This window comes from Neophocaena asiaeorientalis, unplaced genomic scaffold (genome assembly GCF_003031525.2).
Source record: "Neophocaena asiaeorientalis asiaeorientalis breed wild unplaced genomic scaffold, Neophocaena_asiaeorientalis_V1.1 scaffold239, whole genome shotgun sequence".
Lineage (NCBI taxonomy): Eukaryota > Metazoa > Chordata > Mammalia > Artiodactyla > Phocoenidae > Neophocaena > Neophocaena asiaeorientalis.
In genome coordinates, this window is record NW_020175103.1 from 515,971 (window position 1) to 532,491 (window position 16,521).

Sequence of the window (16,521 nt, forward strand, 5' to 3'; positions counted from 1 at the left end):
AGGAATTTGCTTTCACTTCACCATTACTAACCTGTGACCTTTGAGATGTCCCTTCTCTCTGTGGGCTTCAGTTTTCTGATGCATAAAGATGAACATGTGGATGATAAATAGACTTCCAGTTGCTTACATGTTTCAGGCCCTGGGCTGAGTTCTTTTCCATCCTCAAAGCAGCCCTAGGAGGTAGACACTATTATTACCCTGATTTTACAGATAAGAAAACTAAGGTACAGAGACATTAGCTTTTTCTGAGATAAGGAGCTAGTCAATACCCTTATCATGGGTATTGAACTCAATGGTCGCTATAGCTTCACAGTCTAAGGTTCAGCCATTTTTAAAAATGAGAAGGGCAAGAGGCCAAGGAGCTTGGGAATGTGTGTAGGTCTGTGCCAAAAGAGGGACGCCTTCTGCATGACTGCTCTAAATGCCTCGAGGACCTGCTTGGCTGGATCAGATATCAGCCGTCAGGCCATAGATTATAGGCCTTTGAGAAGAAATCTGAGATAACAGAAAGCTTATCTTCCAACAGAGTTCATGAGAATTCAACCCCATCCAGACTTAAGTTTCAGGAGCAGAGAAAGGCTTTTGTGCAAACCTGGAAGAGGCAGGGCGGATGGAGGGGACTGGATGTCAAGGGGCTTAGAACTGAAAAGGAAGAAGTTATCACTTCAATAAACAAGGGAGTTTAGTAAAGCTGAGCTGGCAGTGAAAAGCCGAAGGGAGCAGATGGGAGGGAGGAGGGGTGGGAGAAACAACTCTGACTCTTCACCCATTCAAATACTTTGCAACAACTTTCAGATTGTTACCTTATTAGGACCTCACAGTAAATAGTTTTATGGAGTAAGTGGGGTAGAGATGATTACAATAATTTACAGAGAATGAAGCTCAGTCGAGCCCAAGGCAGTTCCCTAATGCACAGTTTAGATCTTTCTCCTGGATAACTTCCCCCTGTGAATGTGTATCCGTCGTCTGTGTTACTCCTGCATTAACAAGCCCTTCTCCAGGGGACAGATCTCAGGGCAAAGGGTCTGAGACATGCAGGTCCCCACATCTGGACTTCATAATTAGAAAATACAGTGTGCTGTTGACTAAGTGATGAAAGTCTGAGGGAACAGTACAAAGGATTAATAGTCATCTGGACGATGCTTCTCAAACTTTAGCTTGTGTGTAAATTACATGAGGATCTTAATTTTTAAAAGCAGATTCTGATTCAGTGATGGTGGCTTTACTTCCTGGATGCAGAGCCAGCACCTAGGAACTGCCTGGAGAAGGTAAAGACAGTACTTCAAGTTCCAAAGAGGGAAGCCTCCGCCTTCACCTGCCAGAGCACGGGGCGCCAGAACACCAGCGGGTGGCCTGACCCGGAGGCACTGGGTGCTCTGAGCCTTCAAGGCTTGCAGGAGTGGGCGGAAAGGGGGAGGGGGAGGGGGAGGGGAAGGTTGGAGAGAGGGAAGAAGAAAGGGGAGGGAGAGCGGGGTGGCAGGGAAGGGGGGGTTGCCCATGTGCTAATGCTGCTCTGCGATTGGAGGGCTCATCTTCAAACTGGTCCCTGCCAGGGGCTCAAAAGGAGCCGAGATCCCTGGGGACCTGAGGCTCGCCTACAACTCCTAGTTCCAGCCATGATCCCGCAGTTCTGGGCCTACTGTCTTTTCTCACTGTTCCTGGTCGGCTCCGCTCAGCCGACCCCGAAGCAGCAACAGATGAAGGTGAGTGTCCCGCAGGGAATTTAGACAATTTAGTGATGACTAAATTGGCCGCCAAGGATGCAAGGAGTTCTCCCTTCTCCCCCTCTACGAAGGACGAGATCCATCTTCCCAGCCCTTCCAAACTGACATCTGCCACTGCCACTGCTGTCCTGTGAGGCAGAGGCTCTCCTAAACTCTCTTTACGTGGATCGTCTCCCCTGAGCCTGGTGGGTCACTGGGCCGAAAGTGGGCCAAGGATGCAGGCTGCTCTCGCTGCGTTCCTCTTTGCCACTCCCCCTGGTGGCCGCTTGATACCCCAGAGCCCGTCCCCTCCACTCTGGTCTGGAACCTCAGGCACTATTGCGGGTCCGGGAAAGAGGACATGACGCAGCAACTGGATTAGAGGGAAGCTGAACTGGTTGCTCTTGGGGAGGGTGAAATCTCGGGGCAGGTGGAAAAGAAGTTGGTGCTGAAATGTGCCCTAAGGAGTTTTAGGGTTGGGAGAGGGGTTTTTTTGTTTGTTTTTTCTTTTTCAGGGAATAATAAAACACAAAAGGCCCAGAGAGTTGCTGGCCAATTTTAATTTCAGGGGAGGTGATGTGGCATCCTGGAAACAAAGCTTGGATCACAGGGTGATATCCATGTGTGAAACAGACAGCTGGAAGCTGTTGAGCCCAGAGCTAAGGCAGCATGAAGACAAGGAAAATGGAGGCACACAAATGACAGCTCACAGGATGATTTCCACTTTTTAAAAAAAAATTGTACTAGAAAGAAAGGCAAATGCTAGAAACTCTTCAGCAGAGAGCTGAGGTAGCATGAACGCAAAAGAGAATGCAGGCACATAGATGACAGCCCTTTCTTGGTGGCTTTCTTAGGCTAATACTCTCAAATATTTGGATTAATGTCTGTGCACAGATGTGTATGGAACACAGGGAACGTGCCTGCCCTACGTCAGCCTCCTTCTCTCCAAGGATAGTGAAGGGGAAGCTATGCCTGGTATCCTAGTGACAGAACTAACAGGCTTAGAAAATGATAAAAGAGTTTTCTGCCGCACTCTCCCCACAGGAGCTGACCCACAAGCAATTCCTTCACTGCATGGGGCAGACATTTACGTACATAGAATTTTAGAGTAACTGAAACTCACTTAAATTACTCTAAAATTCTATGCCTTTTCTCCACATCTCCAGGAGTCCCTCTCCTCAGATAACAGCATTTTAGCTTTTTGCTCCAGGTCCTGTTCGCTCTTTCCCTTGGCATGCTTGTGCGTAGGAAGTCTCTTCCCTTTGCTTCCTGTTTCACATAGAGATAAGAAGAAAGGGGTGTCGAGGATGAATTCTGTAGGTACCAGTGAGCTCCCACCAACAAAACTCTGGAAGGTGCCTTCAGTGGGATCCAGAGGAGGAACAAGTTATTTGCTGGGCTCTGGGGGAAGGAAATTACAATGTAAGACTATATAGATGAGAAATTTATGTAAAACATATTTCTGTTATGAGAAGCTCTACCAAAATCTGTTAAGAATACTTGAGAAGGGGTGGGATGACTGGAATGTGGTGTTAGGCTGTGGAGGAGACTGCAGGTAAATTGTAGATCGGAGAATGGAGGGAAATTGTGTTCATATTCCAGGAATGGGAAGAGGATTATAAAGTGCTTGTCCCACCGTTAAAAAAAAAAGATTGTAAGTTAGAAGATATAAGTTCTACCTGTGGCATTAGCCATAACTAAAAATATCACTTTGAAAATTCTCTTCAGTTCTTAGAGTTTAAAAAAAGTCCACAGATATTGGGGATTATCGTTTGTCTTATCATTGCATCATTATGGTTATTTGTGTCACATTCCAGATGGATTGCTATAAGGGGGTGACAGGCACCATCTATGAGTATGGAGCCCTCACCCTCAATGGCGAGGAGTATATCCAGTTCAAGCAGTATGCGGGCAAGCACGTCCTCTTTGTCAATGTGGCCACCTATTGAGGCTTGGCAGCTCAGTATCCTGGTAAGAATTCATGTTTCACCTCTCTTGGAACTAGCTTTGTCAGATGACCATATTCTAAGTCCAGAAGGTTTTGCTACTTTGTTATTAGGAGGAAACAGGGGGATGTGGCGGGGATAGCTGATCATCATGTGACTATTCCCCTAAATCCTGCCACTGCTCTCTGCTCCTTAGAATGCCAGGAGAATTACCCCCAGATATGAAAATGAAGATTCTCCCAAAGATTTAGTCAAAGACCTCCAGGAACATATCTGTAGTTGAGTTTGTTGCTTGACGTTCTGAGGGAAAACATATACTGTAGACAACCATGGGGCTCTCAGTAAGAAGATGTTAGAACGGACTTGAGGACTTGAGGATCTCGGCTTGTGTTAGGTGATTTGGGGGAAGCCAATGACTGGGTATCTTAACAAATCATATCTACAGAGTAGGAGGAATAAAGCAAGGGTAAAGAAACAGCAATCACTTAGATTGGTAAGAATAGGATGATGCTTGGTCATTTTTGTGATCTGGATAATGTTCATGTATTGTGTGGTTAAAATATGATTAAGGGGCTTCTGTGGTGGCACAGTGGCTAAGAATCTGCCTGCTAATGCAGGGGACACGGGTTGGAGCCCTGGTCCGGGAAGATTCCACATGCTGTGGAGCATCTAAGCCCGTGTGCCACAACTACTGAGCCTGCGCTCTAGAGCCCATGAGCCACGACTATGGAGCCCACGTGCCTAGAGCCCGTGCTCTGCAACAAGAGAAACCACTACAATGAGAAGCCCGCACACCGCAACGAAGAGTAGCCTCCGCTCGCCACAACTAGAGAAAGCCTGTGCGTAGCAACGAAAACCCAACGCAGCCAAAAAAGAAAAACAAAAAACCCCAAACATGATTATGGAGTGGTTCTTGTTTCTGCCTTGATTCATCATGGTCACTTGTACGATATTGATCTTCTGTGAAACTGTTTATGTTCAACAGGAGAATACCAAACCCTAGCTGTGACTCCCAGGCCAGAATCTAGCTTTCAGGGGCTGATTTTATCTTTCTCACTGGTGACTTCTGGTAACAGGAAAGACGATTGATCTTTGATATTTTGGAAAACACTGTTGGGTTCCACAGGCACCTCCAAATGGCAGAGAAGAGGAAATGTAGTTTACTATCTACATAGTATTTAACTGGAGTGAGAGCTATTTGGGAAAATGCTTCATCTCTCCAAACTTGGCTCAACTTTGGTGGCTGAGGTGGATTTTCCGTTTTATTTGTGCACTCATGGGAAAGAGTTTGGAATTCCTGCTGATCCAGAAAAGGTTAAAGTTTTAGATGGATTATACTAGAGATAGATGCAGTTTTTGACATGCCAAGAACTTTATTTTCAGCTTTTTTTAAAAGTTCAAGATAAATTCGAAAGATAAATTATACCGGTGCCACCAAAAAATGGATCAAAATAATACATGAATGAATTTTAAGAAATTTTTTTCACATATTGACATCAGTATCTAGTCAACTGATCAAAAATATAAAGTCCTATCAATTTGTCTTAATGGCGCTCCAATAATAAGAAATCCAACAATTTTCTCCTTTTTAAACACCACTTAAATTTAGGCATATTGCAATCTCACTTCTAAGATATATGGTTCACCAAATTTTTAAAAATTAATTTATTTATTTTGGCTGCACCAGGTCTTAGTTGCGGCACGCGGAATCTTCATTGCAGCATTCGGACCCTTAGTTGCAGCAGGCAGGCTCCTTAGTTGTGGCATGCTTGCGGGATCTATTTCCCCGACCAGGGATCGAACGTGGGGCCCCCTGCAATGGAAGCACAGCGTCTTATCCACTGGAATACCAGGGAAGTCCCAGTTCACCAAATTTTGATATTTGAAAATTAACATTCAGCAGTGCTACAGTTTGAATATTCGTGTCCCCCCACAATTCATATATTGAAACTAATGCCCAATGTGATGGCAATAGGAAGTGGGGCTTTTGGGAGGTGCTTAGGTCATGAGGGTAAAACCGTCACGAATGGGCTTAATGCTCTTACAAAAGATACCCTACAGGGCTCCCCAGTTCCTTACACCATGTGAGGACACAGGAAGAAGTTGGCAGTCTGCACCCTGGAGGAGGGTCTTGTTCAGAACCCTACAGTACTGGCACCGTGATCTTGGACTTCCAAGTTCCAGAACTGTGAGAAATAAATTTCTCATTTATTTATTTACAAGCCACCCAGTCTGATATTTTGTTTTAGCAGCCTGAATGGACTAAGACAGTGGGGACTGCTTGATTCAGGCAAAAATTATATTAAAATATCCCCTCCACCAAAGCACAACAAAAACCAAATGATTCACATTTACCAAAAGAAGCTAAAGACCTTTTCAATTTAATGTTGAAATTGTGCATAAAAAGATACTCTCAAATTATAGATTTTGAAAAGAGCAAGACATTTAAAAGAATTTGGGAGTCACATTATATTTATTATTTTTATGTACAGTCAACTCTAGGGAAAACCTGAAAAGCTAAAGACTACTTTTTTAATTTTTATAAAAATCTCAGGATTGAATTATAAGAGGCTAAACAACAGTTTAGTATCATTTAGCAAGTGGGGATTTTCCTCCCTTCAAAAAGTTAAGCTTGAAAAATATGGTAAGCTTAAAAAGTTGTGAGGTGTAAACAGAAGTTCCATGGAATGTAAATCTGCTTTTATATCTGTTTTAGTTTAAACTTATTGAATAGGTAATACAGTCACAAGATTCAAAATTTAAAAGGTACAAAAGGGCTTTACAGTGAAATCTTCCACAGTCCCTTCCCTTTGGGCAACGAGTGTTATCAGTTTGTGGTGTACATTTCCATAAATCTTTTTTTAAAAATATTTATTTTATTATTTATTTATTTATTTGGTTGTGCCAGGCCTTAGTTGCAGCAGGCAGCCTCCTTAGTTGAGACACGTGGGCTCCTTAGTTGCAGCATGTGAACTCTTAGTTGCAGCAGGCATGTGGGATCTAGTTCCCTGACCAGGGATCAAACCCGAGCCCCCCTACATTGGGAGCTCTGAGTCTTAACCACTGCACCACCAGGGAAGTCCCTGCATAAATCTTTAATGCATATGCAAGAAATCAGTTTCTCTGTCTCCTCTCTCTCTCTCTCTCTCTCTCTCACACACACACACACACAAATGATTCTGCACAGTGCATTTTAACATAATAAAATATCTTTGACATTATTCCGTGTCACCACATGATGAGTTTCCTCATTCATTTTAAGATATAGTTTTCCAGGGAATTACCTGGTGGTCCAGTGGTTAGGACTTTGTGCTTCCATTGCAGGGGGCACAGGTTCCATCCCTGGATGGGGAATTAAGATCCCACATTCCATGTGATGCAGCCAAAAAATGAACAAGACCAAAAAAAGAAAAAAAAAAAAAAGGATATAATTTTCCATTGTATTGCTGTGCTATAATTTATTAAACTAGTTCATGAGAATTATAAAGAGCATCTCATTCAAATTTTACTCCAGATGAACCAAAGTTTGCTAGGTATTTCCGCAACAGGAAGGAAATATTCTTTTTTTTTTTTTTTTGCTGCACTCGGGCATCTCACTGTTGTGGCCTCTCCCGTTGCGGAGCACAGGCTCTGGACGTACAGGCTCAGTGGCCATGGCTCACGGGCCCAGCCACTCCTGGGTATGTGGGATCTTTCCGGACCAGGGCACGAACCCGTGTCCCCTGCATCGGCAGGCGGACTCTCAACCACTGCGCCACCAGGGAAGCTCAAGAAGGAAATATTCTTGATGGTTAAAGATAAAAGGGATAGTAACTGAATAAATATATAAAGAGAAGAAAGCACTTCCTTTTAAGAAGAGGTCCTTGGGGGAGATGCCAGCAGATAGAGCTGAGTCTGAATAGGACTGGCTGGTGCTGGTCATGGAATCAGTAAATCTGAACTGAAAATGGCTAAAGTTGGAAATAATGGTACAAGTCCAGACAGAGAGTTGGAAAGCTTCCTGGCAGTGGTAAAGAGCAGTTTGGAGTTTGAAGCCTAGAATCCCAGTGAGTGTTCCAGGGAAATGACATCAGTTATGTCACTGGAACTGACAAAAAGGTAGAGAATGCTTTGGAGCTAAGCTTAGCATCTCACTGATTCCCTCAACAACTCCCAGGTTAGAGCACCAAAGAGTGCTCCTGGGAAGGTGACTGGCGTGTCAGGTTGTGTCATCATGGGGCATAGTGAGAGGAAGGGGGTAGCATGTCCATTTTGTTTGCCTTTCCTTAAAACATTTTTGATCAATCAATCAATCCATCAACTAAGGAAGGCAATGGCATTTAAATCTGACTTCTCTTCAGAATCAAGCAGAACCCCCCCTCCCCCTAACACACACACACAGAGTACTAACCAATCTGTGCTTTTAAAGGAGGGCTCCTATTGGATGATGAAGAGCCACTTATGGGAGCTATTGCACAAGAAAAATGGCAGCTATTGGGATGCGCTTCTGGAAACCTATGTTCTAGCTTTTTGCTGTTTCCTCAATTTCTGTAATCTTGAACCTTCCCCTTCATAGTCCTCAGCTTACTCATGTGAAAAGTGGATAAATCAGTGGTCTTTTACTGCTCAAGGTAGGGCTGCTGGCTGGGCTATCCATGCAGTTCACTCTCTACTTACAGAACTGAATGCACTACAGGAGGAGCTGAAGCCTTTTGGTGTAGTTGTGTTGGGCTTTCCCTGCAACCAATTTGGAAAACAAGAACCAGCAAAAAAACTCAGAGATCCTTTTGGGGCTCAAGTAAGTGCCTGCTTGGGACCCTGCAAGACCCTGTCAGGATTTTCCTTCCACATTCTACCTAGAGGCTTCTTATTCTGGAGACTTCTGGGGTGACTGACAGATAAATGGGTTCAAGAACATCATTATGATGCTTTGAATTCAGTCTTGCCCTACTGGCAGTGCTCAATACTCTCTACCTTTCAGTACTTTAATGGTAAGACTACGGGAAATCTAATGGAAAAGAAGCACAGGAAAAAGGAGAAGATACAGGAAATAGAAATGAATCAAGAATCCTAACCTTCCAATTTTCTTTTTTTAAAATTTTTATTGGAGCATAGTTGATTTAAAATGTTGTTTTAGTTGCTGCTGTACAGCAAAGTGAACCAGTTACACATATACATATATCCACTCTTTAGATTCTTTTCCTATATAGGTCATTACAGAGTACTGAGTAGAGTTCCCTGTGCTATACAGTAGCTCCTTATTACTTAATAATTGTTTTCTAGATTCCACAGATAAGCAATGGCATATGATATTTGTCCTTCTCTGTCTGACTTACTTCACTCAGTATGACAATCTCTAGGTCCATCCATTGCTGCAAATGGCATTATTTTATTCTTTTTTATGGCTGAGTAATATTTTGCCTTCCAATTTTCTTGGAATTCTCCATTGGTTCCCTAAAGCCTGTGCATGAAGTTCTGATTCCCAAAGACCTCTTTCCTCACCTTCCCTGTCTACGGCCTCTCTTTCTTTACCTCTGATTTCCTGTTGTGGTGGCCATTATTATCCATCCTTTTCTTAATTTGGATCCTCTCAGGAACACTCTGGTTCATTGCAGGTATGTACGTCCAGGTGGTGGCTTTGTTCCCAACTTTCAGCTCTTTGAGAAAGGGGATGTGAATGGAGAAAAAGAACAGGAGATCTTTAGCTTCCTGAAGGTAAGCAAACATAAACCTGGCAAGGATTGGTCAGGTAGGTAGAGATGCCCTGAAAGTGTGGGGCTCAAGTCTAGGATTGAGTTTGGACTCCTTGGAAAGAAATGCTCAGTTCACGGATCATGGCAATATCTGTTGTGAGGCTTTAGCTTCAAGTAGAGGAAACATAACATATGATTGCTCTAACATAGACTGACCTTCCCTACAGAATGGTAATGATTCATTCATTCAACAATCATTTATAAAATCCCTGGTTGTGTGCAAAAACTGTGCTACACAATGAGTTAACAAATATTAATAGGGCATAATCTCTTCCCTGAAGGAATTCATATCTAATCAGAGAGACAAACATAGAAATAGATATGTAGAGTGTCATGTGCTAATTAACTTTAGAGTCACAGAGTGTTAGAACCATGTAAGCCCGGAATGGAAGGACCCCTTTTTTTCAGCTAAAGAAACTGAAACTAAAGAAATGTTATGACTTACCAAAGAAAACAGAAGATAGTCTTTCATTGAAGCACCATGATATAATCATGGGAGTGAGGGAGAGACAGGGAAAGGAGGAAATTTTTCTATTTGCTATCATACCCTCTAGCTCTTGGTTGTTTGATTGTACTGGTAGTGATGTATTGAAATGTCTGTGGTTCGTTAAGAGCATGTAAAGTAGTTAATATACTGAGATACATAAAGGTGAGTAGAATTTCTAGGGGTAGGGATAAGACTGGACCACACAGAAGCAGAAAAAAACCTGTCTTGCTGTTTCCATATCTCTGCTCCAGAACTCCTGCCCTCCAACCTCTGATTTTTTTGGCTCATCAAGCCAACTCTTCTGGGAGCCCATGAAGGTCCATGACATCCGCTGGAACTTTGAGAAGTTCCTGGTGGGGCCTGATGGAGTCCCTGTCATATGCTGGTTCCACCGGGCTTCCATCAGCACAGTCAAGTCAGACATCCTGGAGTACATGAAGCAGTTCAAAAGCGAATAGGAAGGGCCAGACATCATCACAAGTTGCCTCCTACCTAAAGAACATGTTTAAGGATCCATCTTTGCTCCAGATTCCATCCTACCCAGCTTCCACATGACCAAAACATCCTGTACGGCCCAAATACCTGTGTGTGTGTGTGTGTGTGTGTGTGTAGATTAAGGGAAACAAAACCTAACTCCCAACTGTCTGATCCCAAAGTATCAAGTTTATTCCACTCCATTCCAAAGGAAAATCATATTATAGGTAGATGGTTCGGACTACCCATGTCCCTAAAAAAGTACTACCCATGTCCCTAAAAAAGTAATCCCCAGCAGTTCTGACACCCTCCTTCCACATCCTGAAGGTTTAAAGAAAACAGAAACTGGCAGCAAGACTCTCAAGATCTCCTTAATAGCCTCTTCCCTCCTCCAAAACAGGCATGCAACGTTAAACTCTTCCTCTCCCTGGTTAGTTTTCCTTTAGTTCCCTGACACCTGTAGTTCTCTCGTAGGATCTGTGAAGGCAGAGTGAGAGCTGAAACCTCAACTCACATGAAAGGAGGGACATCTCCATGATGGTGGATCCCAAAGCCCCTGTGGGTCGGACCCTACCAGAAAGCTTCCTTGGTGCCTGTCCCTTAGTGCATTCAGGTCATGGCACCTGGGCAGGGATGTTCCTTCTTCCTGAATGATGGGCTTTTTCCTCACCCTTTAAACTCATCATTATCACTATCTCAAATTTAAAAAAATTCTGCAGCGTCTGGCTTCCCGTTGGTGTTTTCCCAGTCCCATATTTTGTGTGGAGTCATATCACTTCCTCTCTCACTTTATTTCTGTTTCCTTGACTACCTCACCTAGCTCTTTAGTATTTTGGTTTTCTCAAAAGTGCTCTAGTCCTTTTTTTGGCCCATCCAAGAACACTGGGTGGGACTGGCTGCTCATAGAGTTGCTGTGACATGAACACAGACCTCTTGGAGTCAGCCCCCTGTACCCCTCCCCCCATTCAGGTCTCCTGGGGAACCCCTATGTGAGAGGAATCCTTGCTTCTTAAAAAATCTCTCTCTCTCCTCTCTCTCTCAACAAATATGCATATATTTCTGTTTACAAAATTAATTTCTGTTCACTGTTAAAAATCTAAAATCACATTAAATTAGAAGAAAAGCATAACAAAACCCACTCCTAATCACAGGAGTAAAGAACATGCTGGCAGCCTTATCTAGCCCATGCTGTTTTATAATTAAAGTTCAGTCTTTTATATGAAGACAGATTTCAGGATATCAGAAACAGGAAAGAGAAGATTGCAGGAGGAATAAAATAGGTGTTTTTCTTTTCCTTTTCACAAATTACTATGAACATAGGTACTTGCACTTAAAGATTTTTTTGCACTAAAAAAAGTACACAGAATTTAAATATCGGTGAGTAATGTCAAACATTATAATCCTGTTTAGTACCTAAACAGAAATGTGGCCCCTGACAATCTTTATACAGCAACATGAAAATTGACAGACTAAGCCAGAAATGACCAGGAAAGTGATTCTTAAGACTCTAAAAATTCATAGGTGATAGACACACATGAGAAATGGAAAATATTTGGATGTTTTGTCTTCTTGAACTCAAAATCTAGTAAGAAAAAAATGGATTAAAAAAAAAAAAAAAGAAGCCTGGCTGTCCTTGGCCATAACCCACAGGATCTGAGACGTCATAAGTCTTTTACTAGGCACTATGGCAGTTAGGGCAGTGAGGGGACTACAGAACCAGCTACAGTGGTGTTGAGAAATGCGGGTTTCATTTTTTAGTTTCTTTGAAATCTCTGCAGGTCTTGAGAACCTCCAGGAACCTTAACAGTCCTCAGAAGGGTTCCAAATCTGTTACTATTTTCAGATCAGAATACTCAAGGTGCAGGAAGTGGGTGGAGGAGAATGGGATGACACAATGTATAGAATTCTCTCAAGATACTGGTTCAGCCCAAACCAGGAAACTGTAGTTGCTGGAGAAAAAGTGAATTCTCCAGGGGAACAATATCACCTGTTCCATAGTAAAGACCTAAAGTGATGAAGGTGGGGGACTGTGGCTTCAACCTGAGTGCATTATGCCTGAGTGTCAGGAGAGATCTCAGTCCTGCCACTGCTCTGGAAAATCCAGGTGTCATATTCCTGGTGCCCTCCAGTGGCTGCCCTGAAGAGAAAAGAAAGGTTGTTCTGGGGAGAGCCAAGAACAGAGAAATGAAAAACAAATTTCCTTGCACTGGGAGGTGAGTGCAGGTGAGGGGCAGGTGTGGAATCAGCAGTCCTAATCAGAATGTTGCAGATGATGATGATGATAAAGTCTTTATAAAGAGAAGATCAAGGGATACAGCTTTCCACTTCTCCCTTCCTCACCAATTCATGTAACAGACTTTAGTCCCCAAGGAAAGTCACAGGCAGAACACTCTGGGAGGGGCAGACTGCCCAGGAGGGTCTCAGGAGTGCTAGTCTGTTATAGCAGTTAAAACTTTACTATGAGGGAGTTCCCTGGAGGTCGAGTGATTAAGATTCCAGGCTTTCAGTGTTGTGGCCCTGGGTTCAATTCCCGGTCTCAATCCCTGGTTGGAGAACTAAGATCCTACAAGCCGCGCAGCACGACCAAATAAATAAATTAATTTAATTAAATTGATGGCAGATTTTTTTTTTTTTTAATTTTTGGCTGCATTTGGTCTTCGTTGCTGTGTGCGGGCTTTCTCTAATTGCGGCCAGTATTCTTCATTGCGGTGCGCGGGCTTCTCTTGTTTCAGGGCACGGACTGTAGGCTCGTGCGCTTCAGTAGTTGTAGCTCACGGGCTCAATAGTTGTGGCTTGCGGGCTCTAGAGTACAGGCTCAGTAGTTGTGGCGTCCGGGCTTAGTTGCTCCGTGGCATGTGGGATCTTCCCGGACCAGGAATCGAACCCATGTCCCCTGAATTGGCAGGCGGATTCTTAACCACTGCGCCACCAGGGAAACCCCGCAGGTTTTTTTTTGTTTATTTTTAAATCTTTACAGTGGCTATCATGGTGATCATCATCATCATTACTGGCACTACTATTGCTGCAAATTTTTTCCTCGAACCAGAGGTTGCCACAATTTATCATTTAAATTAGATAGACTTGAGCTAATTGAATCTAAGACTAGTGTTGTTGCATAAATCTACTACCCCAACAAACCACCTAGTAGGCATCTAAAATCACTAAGGCTCCGCTAATCACAAAACCTTTGAGGAGAGCCCCTGGACAGGACAGGGATGTTCTAAAGCTCAGAGAACCAGTACTCAGACCTTCTCTAATCATCCTACTCCCAGTTTGTTAAGCAGCCCATCCCTGGAAGTAAGGCCCCAATACTGTCTCCCCCATGACAGTTATTGCATAGATGTAGTATCTTCCCCGTAGACTGCATGGACGCTGGTGGTTGTTGGACTTTGAGAGTGCCCGTGTTAGTTCTGGAAGCTGGATTCCCCAAATCTGATAAAGAGTAGCCAAAGTCCCTCCCATAGCCAGCCCATTGAATCTTGCTCTGTGGTCTTGTGAATACTCTTTGACTTGGCTTCGGGTCTCAGAAAACAGAACCTGTGACTAGCAGTCAGGTACACATAATTTACTGAGAGAGTAGTCTCAGAAGAGGGAATCAGTGAAGCAGAATAGGGCAGGGTAAAGAGAGAAGTAAGGATGCAATTTCTGATGGAATTTAGCTTCAGGTAAATTGCACTATAATTATTTCCATCTTGAAGGAAGAGAGATGGCCTTTTGTAACTCAGGTCTGTCAATCTTTAGCTATGGGCTCACCCTCGAGCCCCAGGGGCATAACCGATGTGAGACAGCTCCCTTTGGCTGAAGGAAATTCTCTGAAGAATATGGCAGCTGAAGGTAATACTCTGAAAAAGGGGCAGCTATGGGCCATTAGGAGCCAACACTCAGAGCAGGTAGGGATGGATGGACAATCCTTCAAGCACATCTGAATCAGGCCATGGAGACCATCTACTACCCTGCATGAACAACTCATTATTCGGAGCAATCCCCAGTAGAGGCCCTCACTCAGTCAACATTTTCTCTTTCTTGCCTTCTATCTCTAGGGAATTGATTCTCAAAGCATGGTCCACTGACCAGCAGCCAACAGCATCCCTTGAGAACTTGTTAGAAATGCAGTTTTTAGATCACTTTCAGACTTACTGAATCATAAATGAGGGTTGGGGAGGGTGGGGATGCCAGGGTGTGGGTGGGAACAGCAATCTGTGTTTTAAAAAGCCTTCCAGGTGATACTAGTACAGGCTAAAATTTGAAGACCACTGCTCTAGGGAATGGAGAAGCAGCAGAAGGTATTGAAATTTTGACAAAGGATGAATGAGGAAAATCTCTCTAGTATTCCATGTGGCTACCATGTCTTCTGCATGACCACGGCTACAGTGCCTCCCCCGCTCAGCCATTAGGTGTTCCTAGGACCCCAGGGCTGACATGGACAATTCAGCCCCTTGGTTTTCTGTATCCTCAGTCTCTGACCTTTGTGGTTTCCACCTGGGTCCAAACTCAAGGTGTATTATCTGACAGACTTCCTTTTTGACCAAACTTTAGTCAGGTTTCTCTGAGCCCTCTTCCCTACTAGTCCTCTACCTTGGCCTGTCTTTAGCAAAAACCCTGTTCTTTATGTTTCTCTGTGGAATCACTCCAAGATATTAGAAGTGATTAAGGTGCACAAGAGCGTGTTTGATACTCTCATTGAGTAAAAAGTGAGTTAATGCTATATGCATGCACTTGTCCTTGGAAGGAAACACAGAAATGAGTATGTGTGTCTGTAAGGCTGTAAGGCTCCCTCTCTGGGAGGTGGAGATGAGGTGGGAGACTGGGGAGCAGGGGGCGGGGGCATGGTGGTGAGGGGTAAGGAGGGTCTGTTTGATACTTTTTCAGGTTTCGAACTTGCCAAAATGTTACATATACAACATAAAATCTTTTTACAGAAAGAAAAGTCTATCCTTTTGGACTACAAGTCTTGACCAAAGATCTGAAAAATGAGGGGAAATATGGGGAAAGCTTTTTTTTTTTAACTGAACCTTAATTTATTATGGTAAAGACAAAGTTCTTCCCTGAACACGTCTCTGCCAAATTATCAACTCCCCAAAAAGCGACTGGAAGGGCTCTCTCCCCTTTATGGAAAGGTCTGTAGAAAAATGATTGGCAGGGGTGAGATTTGAATCTCTGTATCCCAAGAGACTAGCGCCCTCCCCCAACGCTTTGGATCGCTTAGGCAATTTACCTCTATGTACATGGGGAAAAAAAGCAAATTACAGCTATTTCTAATGCTCAGAAGACATATAAGGAAAGTAAATTCAGTGTGAACTTTGTGTATATTACCTTCTCCACTCCCTTTCAACAGACATTCGTCGGGAACTTCACGTCCTTCAAGCAGGCAAAATTAGAGTTAAAATTGTATGCTCAGACTATTCCTAGATTCCCACGCACCAAATATCAGGTGCTCCATCCTCCCTGATTCTCTGCGCTGTAATGAATCTTCCCAGCTACCGAGAAAGAGCAAAATTCGGTTTCGGGTGGTCGCCCCTCTGTCCGTCCAACCCGGACCCAGCACCCCCGAGTTTCGCCTCTGGTGCGGTCTCTCATGAGAACGAGGAGGTAGACAAAATAAATCCATTAGAGTCTAGAAAAATCAACCATTGAGAAAACGTTTGAAAATCACCATGGCCGACTTGGCTTTGGAACTGTGACGACCCTGAGATGAGTCTCAGATTTGCCGGCTGAGTTTAGGCGTCGGCGGAGATGGCCGCAACCGGAAAGCAGACGAACTCCCCTCCCCACTCCACTCCCTGCCCCCGCATCCCTAACCACCTGGAATTCGAGCCCAGACCTTTTAATAAAGACCCTGTTGTAAAAGACTATGGAAAGAAACATCTGTGCGATAGACCCACTTTTTTACTGAATATGCTTTTATGGCCTGAATTCCCAAAGTTCAGGGCTGGGATGCGTGATGCGCGTCTTCGTACTCACCCGGGTCCTGCGGGTTCTGACCCTGCGAACGCAGTCTGGACTGGTCCTCGGGTCTCCCCTCTCCTGTCCCGGCCTCCCTGCCCGCATCACCTCAGTGATCCCAGTTCCCGCCTGTCCTGGGGCGGGGCGGGAACTGGGACTCATCCCGACTCCCATGGCCCTTCCCCCACCCACGCGGGGCCTTCTGGGGGCGCGCAGCCGCGAAGTGGTCCAGAGCC

The 16,521-nt window shown here is 44.1% G+C and overlaps 1 protein-coding gene across 1 annotated transcript; it reads left to right on the forward strand.

Annotated features, from left to right (window-relative positions):
- The first annotated feature begins 1,616 nt into the window (after positions 1–1,616).
- GPX6 (glutathione peroxidase 6) lies at positions 1,617–10,326 on the forward strand. Its single transcript, XM_024764317.1, is given in 6 exon segments — positions 1,617–1,703; positions 3,521–3,674; positions 8,308–8,396; positions 8,398–8,426; positions 9,244–9,343; positions 10,120–10,326. Coding segments are annotated over 6 exon segments (666 nt in total).
- The last annotated feature ends 6,195 nt before the right edge of the window (positions 10,327–16,521 follow it).